General features: G+C 38.1%; 2 protein-coding genes and 1 long non-coding RNA gene across 5 annotated transcripts in view; 2 read left to right on the top strand and 1 right to left on the bottom strand.

The window, feature by feature from the left end:
- PIK3C2A (phosphatidylinositol-4-phosphate 3-kinase catalytic subunit type 2 alpha) overlaps positions 1–15996 on the top strand; it is a 59024-nt gene extending 43028 nt beyond the window's left edge. For all 3 annotated transcript variants that reach the window (XM_062575966.1, XM_062575967.1, XM_062575965.1), the window contains exons 21-33: positions 494–586; positions 1386–1515; positions 2877–3013; positions 3582–3751; positions 4938–5094; positions 5511–5620; positions 6425–6632; positions 8481–8605; positions 9017–9134; positions 9226–9307; positions 11813–11922; positions 12199–12324; positions 12890–15996. In XM_062575966.1, coding sequence (XP_062431950.1) covers positions 494–586; positions 1386–1515; positions 2877–3013; positions 3582–3751; positions 4938–5094; positions 5511–5620; positions 6425–6632; positions 8481–8605; positions 9017–9134; positions 9226–9307; positions 11813–11922; positions 12199–12324; positions 12890–13072 — 1749 coding nt within the window. In that variant the 3' untranslated portion in view covers positions 13073–15996. The remainder of the gene's footprint in view (positions 1–493; positions 587–1385; positions 1516–2876; positions 3014–3581; positions 3752–4937; positions 5095–5510; positions 5621–6424; positions 6633–8480; positions 8606–9016; positions 9135–9225; positions 9308–11812; positions 11923–12198; positions 12325–12889) is intronic.
- On the bottom strand, positions 3196–7124 carry LOC134140593 (uncharacterized). The gene is made up of 2 exons (XR_009958437.1): positions 7020–7124; positions 3196–3445 (listed from the first exon to the last, which is right to left on the bottom strand). It is a non-coding gene; the product is annotated as an uncharacterized LOC134140593 (long non-coding RNA).
- A 211-nt stretch (positions 15997–16207) lies between the features above and the next one.
- On the top strand, positions 16208–20604 carry RPS13 (ribosomal protein S13). The gene is made up of 6 exons (XM_062576290.1): positions 16208–16311; positions 16546–16594; positions 17900–17978; positions 19007–19176; positions 19801–19901; positions 20527–20604. Exons 1-6 carry the CDS (start codon positions 16289–16291, stop codon positions 20558–20560), a joined length of 456 nt encoding a protein of 151 aa, XP_062432274.1. The 5' UTR covers positions 16208–16288; the 3' UTR covers positions 20561–20604.
- The last annotated feature ends 300 nt before the right edge of the window (positions 20605–20904 follow it).

Below are 20904 nucleotides of genomic sequence, written 5' to 3'. Positions count from 1 at the left end.
AAATCCTTCTTTCCGTTACTCTGCAAGGTTTGACAATATTTGCTCATCCACAGGTTTGATAATACCATTGTGCACGATTAGGAAATTAAAACTCTTTGAACACTGGATTTAGTCCTATCTAGGGACATAGTTCCTTTTGCTTTCCTTCTTTACCATAACTGTTAAATCATATGTGCATACTTGCAAGCAGATAAATGAGAAAATATTACCAAAGGTGCAAACCTCCATTTTTTTCCATACTCTCAGATTTTAAAAAGATGCTGATAAAATATTTATCCCTGTTCACTTTACTTCAAAAATATATAAAATATCACCATGTTGCAGTAGTCTTCTGTACAAAAATTAAATGACTGTACAATAATTAAATCAGAAGATTAAGAAACCTGAATATGCACACTGTGATTGTCTTGCCTTATGTGCTAATGGGAACAGATGGTCTTTCTTTGTTTTAGCTTTTTTCTTTTCTAAGAATTAACATTCAGTCTACTTTTAGGCATGTTCATTCTTCAGCTCCAATGCAGTACCGCTGAAAGTTGCACTGATAAACGCAGACCCTCTGGGAGAAGAAATCAATGTGATGTTTAAGGTAGGCTTTTCATGTGTATTGGAGAAATTGTTGAATGATAATTGATATGAATAAAATAGAGCTTAACTTCAACGCAGATCAAGAGACTGTTATTTTCCAAACTTTTTCCTCTGTATCTAGAAACTGTCTTAACAGATAAACAGTTATGAAAAGAATAAAGGGCTTAAAGCAGCTAGTTTTCATTAAACAGCCTTTTTTTTTTTTTTTTTTTTTTTTTTTTTTTTTTTTGGTAACAGACTGGGAACTTTTACTTTAGCATTGACTCGGCACCATGTAATCAAAATATTTTGGAATCTTGAATGTACCCTTATGACTTCCTTATTAGGCAGGAAAGTATGTATTTTTCCAGATGATATATACATCTATCTAAAATGTCTGTGACCTTTTCAAAGTTGCATAGGAAAACTGCTAGTACTAGGAATTAATAATCTTTCTTAAGGACAAGTACAGTTTCCCCTCAAATGGCCATTCTCTTACCTCTTTTCTGAGTGAAGGCATTAGAATTAAAAATACAAAGCAAACAAACAAAAAAGCAGAATTATGTTTTCTTAAGATTCCTATAAACATTAAAATTTCAGAAGTTAACTAATGCCTGAACATATTGTAAAATTTGAAAAATAGGTACGCTGCATGTGAAACCTTAATTGCAGCCTATCACTTACTCCATTAGCTGTGTAGCTATGAGGAAATAAGTAGTATACTGTAACCCTTTCTAGAAATGCAAAGCAAATAAAATCTAGTAACTTTAGTTTTGTTGAAAACATACTACATCTCTAACTTTTTTCTTTTTTCATTTAAGGTTGGAGAAGACCTGCGACAAGATATGCTGGCTTTACAAATGATTAAGATTATGGATAAGATCTGGCTGCAGGAGGGATTGGATCTACGGATGGTTATCTTCAAGTGTCTCTCAACTGGAAAAGATCAAGGTGTGAAACCAGATGCTACCTGTTATCATCTTTGCTCCCCATCTCAGTTTTGTTGAATCTTGTCACTCTTCATAGTAAAACCCTGCTGATTTCTGCTTAGAGACAGGATCAGGAAACAAAGGCCAAATATCAGACTTGAATAAAAAGTCTGCTATCTAAGAATAGTGGTACAAAAGAGTCAATGTAATGATAAAAGCCAGGTTTCCCTCTTGGTGCCTTTATTGCACAACAAGAAAATAATTGTGCCAATTGTGGCATAGCAATCCTAGTTCTTTCATAACAAATAACTTTCAGAAAGTATTCAAATGAAAATTGAAATTTTAAAATACTTTGCTGCAATTGAGTCAGAAAGAAATATTGATCTGCTGAAACATGCAAAAAGAACAAAAAATGTTAATGATAGAAATTATTGCTGCAAAAAGTTTCTTGGAAATACGAGGCGGTCTTTTAGGTTTGAAACTAAGCCAGAGAACATTAGGGTCTGAACTGAGTGCAAATTCCACACCTCCCCTTGAACGTGCTATTTGCTAGCTGTTGCTAATTGTCTAGAGTTAGTGAATAGAAAACACAAGATACAGAAATGAAAGTGGAATTGTGATGATGGAAGCATCAGCTGAAAATCCTCAATACTAAATCCTCAATGCTACTAAGAATGAAAGTCATTTTACGTAAATGTAACTATTTTGTCTCAAATCATTTGAGAACATTGTTATGAAATACGTTAAAGGGATTACAAAAACTTCAATATTTCTTTGGACAGAATAGCATGATGAAAACCTTAAGTTTCCAACTTTTTCACATATTTAAGTTGGCAAAACTAACAGAAAAGAGTCAGTTTATGTAAAACTTGCTTTTTAGAGGAACAAGTAGCATTTCTTCCTACTTTAAACTGTGATTTGATTATATAGCATGTTACTTTGCTGCTGCTGCAAGTATTTATAGAGCAACAGTCTGATCTCTGACATTACAGCAGTTAAAGCTACCAGCTTGCTTAGTTCATTATTTGTGCATGAGGAATGTTGGTATCAGAATATTTTATAGCTATTAATTATACCCAAAGCATTTTTTTAATGCTTTGAGTCAAATTATGATTTTATATATGCATTCTAGCAACTAACAGATTGCAGTAAAGTAAGCTTAATTTGGTTCTGTTATGTGTTTATGTCCTACTTCGTAATACAGTCTGGAATGCTTAGTAGGCTAATAGAATTATTTTTACAGCTACCGGGATTTTGAAAGAGGTTGGTTTTAAGTTATAGAATCTATTGTTTTCATGACAACTTTAATCATACAGTCAAAATATAGTGTAATTAACATTTGAATTGAAAGGGATGGTAAATACACTTTATATTTTACATAAGGCATGGTGGAGCTTGTACCTGCTTCAGATACGCTTAGGAAAATTCAAGTGGAATATGGAGTGACAGGTTCTTTTAAAGACAAACCTCTGGCAGAATGGTTGCGAAAGTATAATCCTACAGAGGAGGAATATGAAAAGGTAACTCTTCTCAATGTTATTCTTGTTGAAGAGCCCTTAAAAGGGATAAATACCATTTTATGAAAGAATGCAATTCTTACTCCAGTTCTTCTTACATCTTTAGGAAACTTTAATTCTCTCTTCCAACACTTCAGAAAGAGTAAATGTAAATTCTTTGCACAACCACAAAGTAGTCTGTTAGATGAATTCTCAAGATTCATTTCTGGGGTTTTTATTGGATATAGAAAAATTTAATACAGGGAAGAATGGCTTTTGCTCTTTTTTGTGGTTTAGGAGCAATGGCCCTCTTCCATGCCAGTACATCCAATCCTAGACATAAAACATTTTCTTTTGGATACAGCACACTGGGAAATAAATGTCCTGTATCCTTTCGTCTGCTTATTTCTTCTGTCTGTCTTCTATGATTTGTCTTCATCTCCTATTTTCTCACACCTTTAAAAGAAAAGCAGAGTTTTGAAAAGCAGTCTGAATCAAAGTTGTACCCTTGTCAAGACTGAACTGTGAATACATGAGTTTTTCCTGTGATACATAGTCTCAATTCACTTTTTTTTTTTTTTCTCCCTCTCAGGCTTCAGAAAACTTCATTTATTCTTGTGCAGGATGCTGTGTAGCTACATATGTATTGGGAATTTGTGACCGCCACAATGATAACATAATGCTTCGAAACACAGGGCATATGTTTCACATTGACTTTGGAAAATTTTTGGGTCATGCACAAATGTTTGGTAGCTTTAAAAGGTATTTTATTGTAGTTAAATATTGTAGAGATTTCGAGTCTATTTTTCGTAATGCTTATTAACATTTAAATTCCTATTAAGTGCTATACTTGGTGTGAAACCAGTATTTCTCAATTTAACCATGTGGTTTCCTAAATCCATTCCAACTTCACTTGTTTTGAATTATTTTTGAAAAGGCTCTAGCTCTTTGCAGTGATGAAGTCTGGTAGTTACATCTTTCTATTTCCATATTCTTAACTCTGGAACTGTTTTAAGTCAAAGAGCATTGGTATTGGTTTCAAATAAACTTAGATATTGTATTACCTAAACATCACTTAACTGTGATGCTTCTAAACTGCGTGCATTTTTGTGCTTTTCTTTAGGAAGAAAAGCATTCCTTAACTTTCAGGGTTAAACAAGCTTTGTAAATCTGGGGGGGATTTTTCTTTCAATAGTTAGGAAATCCAAGTATTTTGACACAGGACAAGTGTTGGTATGTGGGGGTATGGCTTCCCCCCCCCTTACCACTAAGTCAGAACTGGGTGATACTTATCAAGGGTTAATGGTTAAAATTGTAGTGTAGCTCCTCTGTTTAAGTTCATGCAGTTATGCATTACATGTTGGTTATGTAAACTTTATCAATGAATGAGAAACCAAGTGCCAGAAACTGTCATCTGCATGCTTTATTAAAAAAAAATGGAAAATGGCTCATAAAACAATAACAAATGTAAAATGAGTAAGCAGCAAGTTTGTATTTCTTCTCCCTGTGAGTAAGGGAAGATGATCTATATCCAGGATAGAGAAATTGCATTTTAGCTAGGTACTCATTACTCTTGTTATACGTATATTTGGTACATTCATTGCACTTGTTTGTTTGCTGTGGCTTCTGGAGGTGACGGATGGGATATATTTACATAAACACAGATGTCTGGTATCATTTAAGGCATTCTAGGGTAATTTGGCCTCCATGCTGTAGGAGATTTCCTGTAGGTCCAATATCATGCAAATATCTTGGGTACTTTGGGGGATATGAAGGTAGCACTAAGCAGCTGAATCCAGCCTACAAAATGTAAAACCAGCTGAATGCAGCCACTGAAAGTAAAATGCTGTTAACAGATTATTTGATATCATGGTGGGGGGCACTGGGGTGAATGACATGAAGTGAATAGACAATATCATTAACATACAAATTCTGTGTTTTGAAACAGAGATCGGGCTCCTTTTGTGCTAACGTCAGATATGGCTTATGTCATTAATGGTGGTGAAAAACCCACGATTCGCTTTCAGTTGTTTGTGGATCTCTGTTGTCAAGCTTACAACTTAATAAGAAAACATGCAAACCTCTTCCTTAACCTGCTTTCACTGGTAATCATTTTATTAAATTAAGTTGAAACTTGATAGATCTATGATATAGACTTGAATTAAGGTGTATGCTTTTTATGCTGCAGAAGCTTTTAATACATGCTGTTAAAAGCCAGAAATATTAAATGCACTTTTGAGGAAAGTTTATTTGGATCTTTTAAAAATTCTTGCTACTACCTAGTTGTTACCAGAAAGATAACTAAGAAGATAGGACAACTTATACTGCAAAGCCTTTTTGTTGACTACTTTTAACTAACTTAGCAGAAATGATGATGGTAGTAACTACCAGTTACTGGCTGCTGCTGGTAGTGTTTAGCAATTTAGTCAAGGCTTAAATCAATTTGAGGCTTAAGGATTTTAACTATTTCCAAGTAAAATGACACTAGTAACATCAGAGTTATAACTTCTATTTCCTATAGATGCTTTCTTCAGGGTTACCAGAACTAAGTGGAGTTCAAGACTTGAAGTATGTCCAGGATGCTCTCCAGCCCCAAACAACAGATGCAGAAGCTACAATTTTCTTTACAAGGTATTAGATAAGTGAAAGAGTAAAAAAAATTCAACTGTATCATCCTTTAAATGGGTGGGTTTTGCTGTGATAAAATATACCGGGGATGTTCACAAACATATCTGTAGAGGTTGAATAGTTGCATCGGACAACTGATTAATATTTTATGATTATACAGTGAACTAAGTAAATAAGATCAATTTCAAGAGTAATGCTTATGCTAAAATACTTAACTGCCTTTAAGAGCAATCTCATACGAAAAATTGTTTGAAATACTGGAAGTAGATGATTCTGTTCTGCTGCTTGAGACTTGCATTTTGAACACATCTTAAATGGCTTAACAGCATTGTATATAATGGGTTCTTTGTAATGCATGCAGTGCAAAGAAATTCTCTCTTTCAAAAGTTTTGCATGCTGCAGTCTGTGCATTGGAAAGGAAAGGGAGACAATCAAATACAGCAAGTGGGTGGGTATACATAGTCTAACAGGGTTGTTGCTGTATGTCACAAAATGTGTTATTGTACTGTTACAGATATGTGGGGGGAAACTGCATGAGTATCCATACACTTTTTTACTAACTTTGGAAAGCCTTCACTTAAACAAAAACTCATTCCAAAATTTGGGTACTGAATCTTCTATTAAACATTGGTGTGATACTGCTTATAGAGCCCGTTAATTAATTTTAGTTAAATAGTCAATGTTTCTCCATCACTAAAGACTTGCTTTTTATTTTTCTTAAAGACCTAAAAATCTGATTCACTGACAGAATAGTTGCGCGTTCTGACATGTGTTCTAGTGCTTGAATTTTTCTTTTTCCTTTCGTAGGTTGATTGAATCCAGTCTGGGAAGTGTTGCCACAAAGTTTAATTTCTTCATTCACAACTTGGCTCAGCTGCGTTTCTCAGGTCTGCCTTCTAATGATGAACCCATCCTCTCATTTTCTGCTAAAACATACTCTCTCAAACAAGATGGACGAATCAAACAAGTATCTGTGTTTACCTATCAGAAGAGGTATAATCCAGATAAACATTATGTAAGTATGTGGTACCTGCTTCCATTCAGCAAAAATACTGTGCATTTTCTTCCAAGAAGACACATTCTTCTTTTTGCCCTGAGTTCAGTACCTAGTCATAGAGAATTAGTCCAGGGCTAGGACTTGCTTTGCTTAGCCTTAAGTTAGGTATCTGTGAGGTAGGCACCTCGGTACCCTTTACTGTCAGAGATTTATTAAATACAGCCATAGATATTAACCACTGATGTCAGTTTTAGGATGAGCTGAAGAGTTTTCTTGAGTACATGGACTGTGTTGACTGCAATGGTAGCCTAGACACCCACACCAATGTTGATACCCAAAGTTAAGCCTCACTGTGGATCACTTGAAAATAAAAACAAGACTCCATAGTCTAAACCAGGATCTTACTGGGAATGGATCTGCTTGCTTCCTTCCTGAGGAACAGCACTAGAGTACAGACTGATATGTTCAGCATCCAGGAATATTCTTCAGAATGACGGCACTTCTTGAAAAGGATCTAGAAGGAAGCAGAAAGTGTACAGGAAGTATTGACTGAGAAGATGCAAAAAATTGAGATTTGAGTCATGTTTGAATTCTTACGTAGCATTCTTCTGTGCAGTGGCTCCTTTCTGAATAGTCATAAATCAAACATTTTCTTTCTTGGGACCTTCCATTAAGTGTTGTATTTGATCCTCCTGAGTAGAAGCATCTTTTCCTGTATTAATGCACCTACTCTCCTAGTCAGTCTTGCTAGAGGCAGCAAACATTAGACTCTCCCTACAGGATTTTGATAGGTCTGGGTTGTGCTTGAAGAGTTGTACTGAAATTCTTATACCTATGCAGATGTGAAATTACCTGATTTCCAGACTTTTCACTTCTATATTGCTGTTTGCTGGCCTAGAATAGTCAGCTCAAGTTAAAATTTCCTCAGATTTTTAAGTGAGATGTATTGACTTCTGATAATGCACATCTCTTTCCCAGCTGCATTTTCTGTGAATGACTTAAATCTGACAAACAGCAGCTAGGTAAGGTAGAGTGAAGCTCAATAATCAAGCAAAAAGCTTTTTCTTTGGTCCTGGCAGTTTATTGCAAGCATACTTGACCATTCCTGGTCTAAGTCAAAGCTGGCTCTTATCTTTCAGGAATCTGTAAGATGATATAACTTTCTGCTGTCTAGGTCTTAAGCCTCTTCCTAGTTGCATACTTCTTTGTAAATACACACTTAACTCATCTACCCACATGAGCCCACTGAACATAATTTTCTGTGTGGTGTCTCAACTTTGTTTTCCCTTTCATAGTAACATGGATGAATGCATCCTGGGAAGTGTATTCCCAGTCTTTTCTCAAATTGATTTTTGTATATGCAGTATATCTGTGTCTACTCACCAAATTATCACTTTAAAAGTAGAATCCTTTAGAATCTTGAGAGAATTAGACTGAGAAGATTAGGCATTAGTTTGCCCTACAGTCTGGACCTGAAAAGTTTCATTGGAGTTCTAGCCATACAGATGCATGTCTAGATGTCATCCTGCGCTGATGCATTAAAATATTGTAAACCTGATATCAAGTATGAACCTCTACTCAATCTTCAAAGGGAAAATACTGACAGCTTAGCCTTAACTACATTTATCCTGTTGACAGATACGGATCTACAGTATAGGAAGATCATTTGTGTTACTTTGTACCATAGTAGGGTTGTTTGTAACAATAATTTTACTATAATTTTACTATGAAATGCAATATTGTTACTGGGAAATGTATGCTACAGAAGGATCACACAGAAGAAAGACTTAACTGTTAAGAAAAAAATGAATGAAGTCAGTTCCTATAATATTGCTAATATTAGTATCTTTTCTGTGTTTTTGACAGATCTATGTAGTGAGAATTCTGAGAGAAGGACAAGTTGAACCAACATTTGTCTTCCGGACATTTGATGAGTTCCAGGAGCTCCATAACAAACTTGGTATTCTCTTTCCTCTCTGGAAGTTACCGGGGTATGTTTCTAACTCAGTAATAAGTATTATAACCAAAGCAGCAAAAGTGACTCAAGCTGGGTGATGGAAGACATTGTGTGAAATGAGGAGGAGACAAAACTGTTGAGGGCCAGACTAGTCCTCATAGTTAGCAATTAGGATGTGAAGGGGAAAAGTGCATTGCTTTAAGGAGAAGCACCAGAGGAGCAACTCAGTGTCTTTAGTTTTAGAATGTGGTATCATTTACAACAATTACCTATAAATGTTTCCTCACTTTTCTATAATGACATTGCTTGTTATTGTGCTGTGATTCCATATGTGATTGACAACAGAAATGGATGTCAGCATTTCTGGATAGAAATTGCAATGAAATCTAAATATACTTATTTCAGAAAAGTTAACAGAAAAGTAAATGCTGTTCTTTCCTTGTAGCTTTCCTAATAAGATGGTTCTGGGAAGAACCCATATAAAAGATGTAGCAGCTAAAAGAAAAGTAGAGCTCAACAGCTATATACAGAGTCTGATGAACAGTTCTTCAGAGGTGGCAGAAGTGAGTTCCAATAAGCAAATCCAATGAAAGCTTTCAAATTTTAGTGCTTGTTAACAGTCAAGCTAACATGTAACCTTTCTTCCAAATTTAGTGCGATCTTGTTTATACTTTTTTCCATCCTTTACTTCGTGATGACAAAGTGGAAGGAATAGATGGAATAGCCAGAGCTACAGGTAAGTAACATTTTGGGGAGTTAGCGTCTATAAAATGGATGACTGTAGTATAACACCTTTGTAATGCTATTTTAAAAAGAAAAAATTAAAAAAAATCTTTAACTGCTTTTACTCACTGAAAACTTTGCATCTGTATTTCTCTAAATAGCTATCTGCATACAGCTTAACGGAGATAAAAACATAAAAATTTAAAAAGAATAAAAAAGCAACAATGTCACAGAATGGTTGAGGTTAGAAAGGACCTTTGGAGAATCACCTAGTCCATCCCTCTGCTTAAGCAGCATCACCTAGAGCAGGCTGCCCATGACTGTGTCCAAATGGCTTTTTAATATCTCCAAGGATGGAGAATCCACAGTCTCACTGTGCAACCTGTTCCAGTGCTCTGTTACCCTCACAGTAAAAGTTCTTCCTTAGGTGAAGATGGAACTTCTGCTGCTGCAGTTTGTGCCCGTTGCCTCTCATCCCATCACTGTACACCACTGAAAAGTCTGGCCCTATCCTCTGTACATCCTCTCTTCGGATCCTTATACTAATTGATAAGATCCACCCTCAATCTTAACTTCTCCAGGCTGAACAGTCCCAGTGCTCTCAGCCCTTCCTCATATGAGAAATGCTCCAGTCCCTTCATCATCTCAGTAGCTCTTTGCTGAACTTGCTCCAGCAGCTCCATCTCTCTCTTATATTGGAGTACTGCACACAGTACTTAGATGTGGCCTCACCAGGGGTGAATAGAGGGGGCAGATCACCTCCCTTGACCTGCTGGCAGTACTCTTCCTAAAGCACCCCAGGACACCATTGGCCTTCCGGGCCACAAGGGCACATTGCTGGCTCATAGTCAACTTGTCCACCAGGACTCCTGGGTCCTTCTCCACAGAGCTGCCTTCTAGCAGGTCAGCCCACAGCCTGTACTTGTGCATGGGGTTATTTCTCCTCGTGTGCAGGACTCTGCACTTGCCCTTGTTGAACCTCATGAGGTTCCTCTCTGCCCATTTCTCCAGCCTGTCCAGGTCCCTCTGAATGGCAGCACAACCCTCACCAGCCATTCCTCCTAGTTTTGCTTCATCAGCAAACTTGCAGAGGGTTTACTTAGTCCCTTCATCCAGGTCACTGATGAATAGGTGAATCAGGATTGGACCCAGTATTGACCAATGGAGGGGTGCACAGCTAGCCACGGGCTGCCAGCTAGACTTTGTGCCACTGATCACAACCCTCTGAGCTCTGCCTTTCAGCAAGTTCTCAATCCAACTCACTGCTGGCTCATTTAGCCTGTACTTCCTCATCTTACTTAGGAGGGCATTATGGGACACAGTGTCAAAAGCCTTGCTGAAGTCAAAGCGGACTACATTCACTGCTCTCCCCTCATCTACCCAGTCAGCCATTGCACCCTAGAAAAGGATCTGATGTTGGTTAAGCATGATTTTTTTTCCCTTTGTGAATCCATGCTGACCACTTCTGATCACCTTCTAGTCCTTCATGCGCCTGGAAATGGTGTCCAGGATGAGCTACTACATCATCTTTTCAGGGACTGAGGGTGAAGACTGGAGAGACATTTGTTTTCTTCCAGTCCTCAGGCACTGCTCTTGATCTCTATGACCTTTCAAGGATGAGTGTGGCCAGCAGTGACATTGGCCAGCTTCCTCAGCACTCGTGGGTGCATCCCATCAGGGCTGCGGACTTGAGTATGTCTGTTTTGCTGAAGTATTCCCTAACCTGATCCTCTTCCACCAAAGGAGGATTTTCCTCTCTCCAAACTTTCCCCCAAGTCTCTGGGGCCTGGGATCCTGAGGGCTGGTCTTACTGGTAAAGACTGAGTCAGAGGAGGCATTCAGTACCTTAGAATTTTCTGTGTCCTTTGTCACCAGGGCCTCTGTCCACTTCAGCAACAGGCCTGCATTTCCGCTCGTCTTTCCTTTGTTACTGTTGTACTTAGCCCTTCTTGTTGTCCTTGATGTCCCTTCAGATTGAACTTCAGATGGGTTTTGGCCTTCCTAGGCCCATCCCTGCATGCTTGGACAAAGTCCCTATGTTCCTCCCATGTTACCTGTCACTGCTTCCACCTTCTGTATACTTCCTTTTTACGTTTGAGTTTCACAAGGAGCTCCTTGTTCATCTGTGCAGGTCTCCTGCAACCTCTGCTTGACTTTCTGATCAATGGGATGGACTGTTCTTGAGCTTGGAGGAGGTGACTCTGGAAAATCAACCAGCTTTCTGGGACCATCCAGCCCCTTTCCCTATAGGACCCTATTTGTAATCACTTAGGTTTCCTTATAGCTTGAAAAATTACTAAGGCTTTTACTTTTTCCAAGTTGGTACTGAAACTTTGCCATCTTGGGAGAATGCATTAGAAATAAAATTAGAAACAAAGGAACTTGATCTAAGCCTTGCCATTTTTTCCCCTCTATACAAGTACTCAATGTAATACTGATGAAAACTTACAGAATGCAAATATCATGGCGAAATCATTGTAGGTTTAAGGATTTTTTTGGGGGGGGGTTGTTTTTCCAGATGCAAATCCATCAAGTCCTACTTCAGGCAAAGTGGGAGGAGAAGTGAAGCTATCCATATCATATAGAAATAGCACTCTATTTATCATGGTGATGCACATCAAAGATCTGGTGAGTTGAGGTACTGAGCTCAGTGCCAAAAACTTTGTGTGTGACTTTTACTTTGATTGATGCAGTAATGATGGAAATATCTCTCTTCCTCCAAATTTATTTTTTCCAACTTTAATTATTATTTTTTTAATTTTATTTATTTAATTAAATTTAATTAATTTAATCAGCTGCTGAATTTGGTTAGCTTGGTGGTAATAACTAAGAATTTGAAAGATGACCATCAAATGGATGTGCACTGATTTAGTTTTTTAATTTGTCATGTTTTTTTCACTGTAGGTTACAGAAGATGGTGCTGATCCAAATCCCTATGTGAAAACATACTTACTTCCAGATACACACAAAACATCCAAACGCAAAACCAAAATCTCCCGGAAGACGAGAAATCCAACTTTCAATGAAATGGCAAGTGAAATTTTAATATGTAACAACTCCCTATGGTCTGATATAGTTTTGTATTATAAAAGTATAATAAAAATTTGTCTAAAAAAATCTTTATATGAAGGGAGAATATACTTGTGTTTCAAAAACTTCAGGCAAAAATATCTCAGACTGACTTTAAGAGGAGTGATAGGGAGAAGGAAGAGGAATCTTAAAGTATTTTTTTTTATTGTTTTTTCCTTTCCCCAGTCTCCTCCTCCTTCCCCTGCATTCATAAATTGGCTAGTGTGGATTATAGTATCTTCCCAGTTGTTCTGAATTAATGGAGAGAAGAATAATTTCAAAATTCTTGTCATGTAAACAGTACTTCCCTACTAAAAATTCTGTCCCTTTTAAACAGTTAACGTTCAGAGTACCAAATAACAAGCACATGCTTCAGCCTAGCCTCTGAAAAGCAGACTTACTGAATGGGTATAACATGCAATTGAAAACCAATGCTTAAGTTTCTCAGTGGCTAGGCAGTCAGAAAAAGGGTAATCTGTGCAACTTTATTTGGATAACAAAAAAATTTTAACTTTTTACTTTCTAGCTTGTATACAGTGGATACAGCATGGAGACACTGAAACAGAGAGAACTTCAGTTAAGTGTGCTCAGTGCAGAATCATTACGTGAGAACTTTTTCTTGGGTGGAATTACACTCTCACTAAAGGACTTTAACTTAAGCAAGGAGACTGTTAATTGGTATCAACTAACTGCTGTACCCTATCTGTGAACTCCTTTTCACACCTGAGTAAGAACAGACCAATTGCATTCACCTGTGCTTTGTGCATCATCTTACTTGAAAATAACTTGTATGTTTTAAAATAAGAGAGACTGCATTTCAAAAGATACGTTGGACCAACCTTCATGTAGCCTAATTTGGAGGATTGCTAGAAAACCATTGCTGGTTTATACTTATGCAATGTTATCAAAGCATTAATGTAAATGTTTTTTAATACCTACAGGTAAAGGAAGGGTTTTTAAACCACCCATGCAAGAGTCAAATTAACAATCTGACCATGCTGGTTGGTTAAACCACCACAACTTAATCACAAACTTAGGCCTGTGGATGTAGTGGATTTTTGCTTTATAATTTTTCTGTTCCCTGTGTTATGTCATCCATCACTATGGCATGATGCTGGAGAGTATCAAAGAAAATGTGGTATTTTTCAAGATTACATTCCCACTATTAACTAGGCATCACAGAAGCAGCAATGGGTAAAGTATTGGTGGTTTCACACCTGTAGAAATGAAAGTTGAAGGGCTGGAAAAGTTCCTTGGCATTGCATTTGATCCCAGATTCATGCTTCTTTAACAGTTATTGGAGTGAGTTGCCAATAATGGAAGTTGTAAATAATGGTGCCTTATAACTCAAATGCTTCTCTTGTACCTCATTTCTAGTATTTAAATATGTATATGTTAACTCTTTCATCTCCTTTAAAAGGGGAAACATTCTCACATTCAATAACTTGCAGATCCTACTGGAAGTCTCTTTCAGAGAAATGTTATTTCCAAATAACATCACTTAAACTGATCTTCATAATCAGTGTAACTTAGGTGAATTCCTTGTTCTCCATCTACCCATTATCTGCAAAAGTGAATGAAGACTGGCTGAATGTGTACTGCTTTTGATATTTTGAAACCATGTTTTTAAATTTTTAGGACTTAAATACTGCAGTGAGTAATTGTGGAACAAATTCAAACACAAAATCCGAAGTGGTATCACACCTAAATTATTTTTGTGCACCCTCTAGGTCAGTGATGGCCTCCAGGTTAAAAAAAAAAAAAAAAAAAAAAAAGTGCAACTCCTGAATAAACTGCAGGTCAGGAATGAGTTGCATTAACAGAGCTATGGGAGAGGAACTTGGTCACTTGTTTGTTTTACAGTTCACAGTAACACTGTTTCTCACTTAAGCAGCATTAAATTTGAAATGTATTGTGACAATGGAGTACAAATGTTAACCACTCTCCCATTAATACCACTGGTTACTTAAGTGGGTGTCCTGCACTACAAGAATAGCCTTGTTATTCAGCTTACTCAGTTTTTAATATGGGCATATTCTATCTAGAATTGCACACTTCTGTTTAGTGCTAGATTTAAAACATGTTTTGAGAAAGGGTGACAGACTATCAGCACGATCACTGGAATGAAATTTAAAGTAAAATATGGAACGATGAACAATGATACAGTACAGGAAAGGCTTTTTGCCCCCACACTAAAAAGCTTTTTCATAATCCAGTTTCCTCCTCCTGCTACTGACCAGTCTCCCTTTAATACAGAAGAGAGAAGTAAACTTGAATCTCTTGGTGCCTAAAATATTCACGGTCCAATTTCTTAGGTGTGATTGTAATTAAAGAGCTAAGAATATCTTGAATGTTAGAAACAGGGTTACTACTAATGGGCGTTAATAGTACCCAAAATCTCAGTTCTATGAGCTATCTTCTGCATATTTTTCATTTAGTATATAGCATGTAAATAATATACTATATGACTAACTAGATATATTTCCTGCTCACTTGATGCTTTTGAGACTTACTCCATTCCATCATCAGAATTGCAAGTCACTTAAACACAGGAAAGTAGACTACTGTTTTTGTGAAACGTTCCATTGTGAAATAAAATTAAAGCAATATGTACTGCCTTTTTGCAGTTAGCTATTGAAGCACAGTGTCTTACAGCACAAAATACGAATAAAAAAACTAAAATCATTTTAAAAATGATTTGCGGTTTTAACAGTTGTCTGGACTCTGGTAAGAAAATGTATAGTACTGTATAATTGTTAGCACTTGTCCTGACTTCTGATTTAACAGTCGTCTTAACTTAAACTCATTTTGTGCCTTTCTATTCCTTTTGCAAAATACTCACTGGCTAAAGCTTTTTGTGGTCACGGTTTTCATTTTGTGTATGGGATCTGCCTTGGCCTCTCCTCAAAAGTAGAGGAAGAGCAGCAAGCTTGCACCTCTTTGCACCGTTTTCAATCAATTAAGAAAAAAAATGATTGTGTTGCAATAAACTTTTAATGTATTACATACAAAAAGAAAAAAAATGGATGGGAAAAAGGAAGATACTAACCTGAGATGGAAGCTGCCAGTACACTAATTTGTTTGAAAATGCAGCTTAGCAGCTTAACAGCTTCTTCTATCTTGTTTAAAAAACTTTTATGCAACATGTGACTTGCAGCCAGAAATCCACTTGTCTCTCTAGCCTTTGTTTTGCTATGTGAGAATAACTGCTTGCTCCTAAATTTTTATTAAACCTAACCTACAACTTTGCACTGAAAATTTTATTACTGCCTTTTTATGAGCTTACAGGTACCTGTATCTGGAAGCATGTGACCTTTGATAAAAAGTTCTCTATTTTTAAAAATAAACAAGGCTGTGTAGAAATCTCAGTACTTGCCTTAGGGAGAGTGCTGCTGCTCGGCTCTGACAGGGCCCGCTTGCCCCGGCCCGTCCCGGTGGCTGCAGCCCTCCCCGAGAGGCGGGGGCGCTGCGGGGGGGGCGCCCCTGGGCCGCCCTTCACCGTGTCTCCATCGAACCAACTGCTCTAACGAGTGGCGAGTTACTAAAGGTGTTCAGTAAGGCCCCTGTACTGTAAACGTGACTCCGTAACTGTCCTGTAAGTACATTAAACACTATTCTGTCATTAAAGAACAAGATCGTGCTGTTGTTCCCTCCTCCGGCGCCCGGGCCTCCCTGCCCACCCCCCCCCCCCCCCCCCCCCCCGCAGCCGGCTGGCACCAACGGCCGCGCACGCGCCCCCCCCTTCCTCCCTCCCCGAGGCGGGTGGCAGCGCGGTGACTGTTGGGCGCAGCTCGGGCTGACGGCGCTTCTGATTGGCCGGCGCGAGGGCAGGGGGCGGAGCTAGGCGCGACGGCGCCCTTTCCGGCGGAAGCGGGAGCGAGGAGAGTGCCGCCTCGCCGAGCTCGCCCTCTTTGCCGCCGCCATCATGGGCCGCATGCACGCACCCGGGTGAGCGCCGCCGCGGGGCTGGGCCGCGCGGCCGGGGGGGGCTGCTGGGGCGGCCGCGCGGCCCGGGGGGCTGCGGGGGCCGCGCTGAGGCGAGGGTTCTGCGCCGCGTCTCTGCTCGTCGGGAGGGGGAGGGGGAGGGGGAGGGGGGGCTGGACGCGGCCCCTTGGGAGACGCGCGTCGCGGCGGCCTTGGGCGGCTCCGCTCAGCCAGTGTGTTTCTCCCTTTTCCCCGCAGAAAGGGCTTGTCCCAGTCAGCCTTGCCCTACCGACGCAGTGTGCCTACGGTAAGTGGCTGCCCGCCGCGCGCCTGGCGGGCCCCGGTGGCTCTCAGCGGGGCCTCATCTCCGGCTCTCCAGCCTGCCAGCGCCCGCGAAGAGAAAGCGATGTACGAGGAGAACAGTTGTAGCACCTCTATGAACTGTAGAGTGATAGCAGTGGTTACTAAGGGCTATTTAATCTTTAGAGTTTTAGCATACTGAGAAAGCAAAGTACTATTTGTTGGTTAATTGATGTATTGGGGAGAAAAGTGTGTTTTTCTCTACGTGCATCCCTTTATTTGAAGGGCATAATTTAAATTACTTACAGGTTGTGTATTGATGATTCTTAGAGGTTAAATTGCTCCTTCACGTTTGAGTTTGGCTTCTCTTTGTGGAATAAACCCACTGTTTTCCTAGCTGTCTGTAGTAGTAGTTGTCAGCCAGAGCCCTAACATAAGTAATTTAAATGTGCAGTTTTTAGAGGCAAATTAATTTCACTTAAGAAGACTATCTGTAAGCTGAACCAGTAGTGCCTTAATTTAGATTACTTTGCAAGACTCTTTCTTGGAGGATCTGTCATTTGGGGGCAGAAAGGTCAATTTGTGGTATGTATGGGGAAACACATATTGAAAAATAGTTAAACAAAAACATGAAATTAACATACATAGACATAACCCAAAGCAAAATGATATTAAACTACCTTCAAATGTGACTAATGGTTACAATATTTACTACAGATTAGGATGCTCAAATGATCTCTTCTGAAAAATAAAGTTATCTGTTTGGTTTTATTTGTATTCTGTTTTGAGGTGTAATTTACAGAGTACTTTTAAATAGATCTTCTGTTTTATCTTTGTATTTGCAAAACATGAGAAAGCATTAAAAAAACACTAAGAAGTTTTTCTAGTTTGTTGAAAGCTATGGATCTTCTAGCTTGTCACGGTGCTGCTGTTCTCTTATTAATTGTGGAAGTAATGTCTCTATCAGCGCAATTTAACGTAGGAGTAACAAAAAAAAGTATAGGCCTACCTGAGATGCCTTTGTCTTATTTGTAGATTATCAACTAAAGGTAAAATAAAGCAACTAGTTGGAGGCTCTATTTAGGGTTTTAAACGTGGATGTTTTTTCTTGCACATCCACATTACACGCCATGTTTAACTACCAGTACAGGTTTGTACTACCCAAAAAGTTTTTGTATCATTAGAAGTTCTAGATTGTTCTCTCAAGCATTATAAAATATCTACTTCCAGAACTTATAAAAGGTTTTTATATAGCCAGCTTGTGCTTCTATATTAAGCAGTATTCATCAATCTGTTGGGTTTTTTTCTTTAGTGGCTGAAGCTTACTTCTGATGATGTAAAGGAACAGATCTACAAGTTGGCTAAAAAAGGACTGACTCCCTCGCAAATTGGTAAGGTTTCTGAATAACTCCTAAATGGAGGCAAAATACTTTTTCCTGACTATAATATTTTAACTGTTCCCTCAACTTGTGGAAAACAACATGCAAATAAAATACTGGTTTTGTGATTGTACCTGTTTATTCACTGTGTGGATAACTCTGGCAGTGTAGCAGCTCCCATTCTTGCAAGAGCCATAACTGATAAAGATGTTGGAAGTTACTCTACCATTCTCTTTTAACAAACTATTTGTTCCCATGTTCTAATTAAGTTGTCTTCTTCAAGCAGAAAGCATACAGCATCTGTTTAATTTTATAACTTGTCCTTAAGAATGGCCACTAATAGGTATTAATGGGGAAGTTTATTTTGCCCTGTTTTTCAGAGGAAAAACTTCTCAAATATCAGCTACGCTAGGTTTAGGAACTTACTGAGCCAGACATTGTGCAGCTACCTAATGAACTAGTTCTTGATGGCTTGGGCTCCTTTAAAGGTTCGGTTAAGTATGTGCGTGTGCTTTATGTGGTGGTGAATTCTGCAGTGTAGTTAGGTGTTGTGTGAAAGAATTTTCCTTTCCTTGTATAGCTGTCCTGAGAATATTAGTGGTCCATATGGTGAGTAAATTCTTCATTTAAGGTGCTTTCAGTGACCTGTGTTTTTTCCTTTCTACACATTCCTTTCTAATTTGGCTTTTGTTGTAAATTGTAGCTAAAGAGTTCTTGAGTAAAACATTCTAATGGAGCACACACAAGCTGTGTCTGACAAAAATTTAAATTTTAGTGTATAAAATCTTTGTTCTCCCACTGCCTAGTTTTAATAAGTCCTACTGACTTTAGCTTTTGTAGCTCTTAATATGTTACTTGCCTGAACATAATGGATGACTCAGTTGTCTGTTGAGTGCTCTCTGGTAAAGTGAAAGGTTTAACGGATATTTAGAGAAAACTTTTCTTAGCTATGCTATGAAACTTTACAGCAATGAGAGAGAGGAGTTGTTTGTGGGGATTTTTTTTTTCTTTCAAGTGAGATTTATAAATATTTGTTTCAGGTGTGATTCTGAGGGACTCCCATGGTGTTGCCCAGGTTCGCTTTGTTACTGGCAACAAAATTTTGAGAATTCTTAAATCAAAGGGCCTAGCACCAGACCTTCCAGAAGATCTTTATCACTTGATCAAAAAAGCTGTTGCTGTTCGCAAACATCTTGAGAGAAACAGAAAGGTGAGTGCTAATTTAACTAGAAACTTTCACTTTCTTAAATAATACAGTAGTTTAACTTTTTCTGGATCCAATTTTAAAAATAAACTTCATGCAGCTGTTTTTAATAACGTGTGCATGTGAGGAGAAAGGGCTAACCCCTCACTTTTCTATAAAACGTATCTGCTCTGTTTTTATATCATTCAGTTTAAATACTTTCTAATACTTAAGTAATGCTATCTAGGGTTTTTGAGTATTTTTTAATTAAAAGATCTCACTTTTGTAGAGAAATGAAGTAATTTGCTGTTTTGTAACTGGGAAAAGAAGCAAGAGAAGTGATGAGCCACTATGTTAACAAAGCCAGGACTCTTAGTGCAGGTCCTGTTAATGGGCACATTTGAGTAAAATTAGGGCTTGGAGGAACCTTTTAGTAAAGGAGAACTGACTTTGTAATCCTCTGTCTTAAAAACATTGCTTAAACCACATATTTTCTGGTCTTGTTCTGGATTTACCAAACTTAACAGACTTTGGCAAAAGGAATGTAGAGTTTATAGCACTAGCTGTGGATATTAGACTTTACCAAAGCTCATCTGAAATTTAAATCATCTGGAAGTGAAAGTAGCCCTTGTGATGCAATTTTTTTTAAAGGATAAAGATGCCAAGTTCCGCCTGATTTTGATTGAAAGCAGAATCCATAGGTTGGCTCGCTACTACAAAACTAAGAGAGTACTTCCACCCAACTGGAAGTAGTAAGTCTTTTTGTTCATTTTATTGTTTTCGTGGAGGTCTAGTGAGTGATATGCTGGGGCCGTTATCTGGAGGGTAAAGAATGTGTTATGATGAGACATACAGGTAAACCAGACAGTAAAGAATTGATACTTTTATAGGTATTAACTGATAAATTCACAGAAATTACAGCTGGCTAAAATAGCTGTCACAACACTTGGAAAACAGCATCTCACTAGTTGAATGTACTAGATCATTTTTGTAGCAACTCAAACTGAAGTCTCTAGTGTCATTCAGGTACCTTTATATTTCATGTTACTTTAAAGATCTATTGAAAGCTGATTCAATAGCTGTGGGAAAAATTAAGTCTAGGCAAATTTAGTGAACATTAGAGAATTCTCTTAGATGCCGAGTGAGCTTCTCTGAGTTTGGAAAGACTAAGTGCCACTAATCATTTTTTTTTTTGTCATTCTTGTATTTTAAAAGGAAGGGTGACTTTTTCCTTTATCCCTTATAAAATTTTAAACAAGTCCTGATTAAGCTCAGGACTAGTAGTTAAAGCTTTGAACTGAAGCAATGTTTTTTGGCAACTAGATTGAAAAAATGCCTCTGCAACTAATATTTCTCTCTCTTCTCTCTCTTTTTTAGTGAATCATCAACAGCTTCTGCCCTCGTTGCATAAGAGCTGACTATGACTTACTGAAAGAATAAATTCACATTAACTAAGTTTGGGTTGTCTCTAAATGTTCGATGTGTAATAAATATTTGCCAGTTTTAGGAAGCTGCATGTAGACAGGCAGTGCTGGGGCTGGAAAGGAGGTGTGGCCAGAGTTCTGTATTGCTGTCCTTCAGTAGCAAAATCATGATGGTGGCTGTTAGTACTACTCTAGCACAACTGTTCTTTTTGTCTGTGTGCTGAAACCAGAATTTTGATGTGATAGCCTCAAGAAAGGAAAGTGACTTACTTAATCATCCAAAGAAAATATATTTTAGTAATATGAGGCCATTCTCCATGTGTGTCCTGCA

This window comes from Rhea pennata, chromosome 5 (assembly GCF_028389875.1).
Source record: "Rhea pennata isolate bPtePen1 chromosome 5, bPtePen1.pri, whole genome shotgun sequence".
NCBI lineage: Eukaryota > Metazoa > Chordata > Aves > Rheiformes > Rheidae > Rhea > Rhea pennata.
Note: the sequence above shows the minus strand (reverse complement) of the source record. Positions and strands in the feature narration are given on the sequence as shown.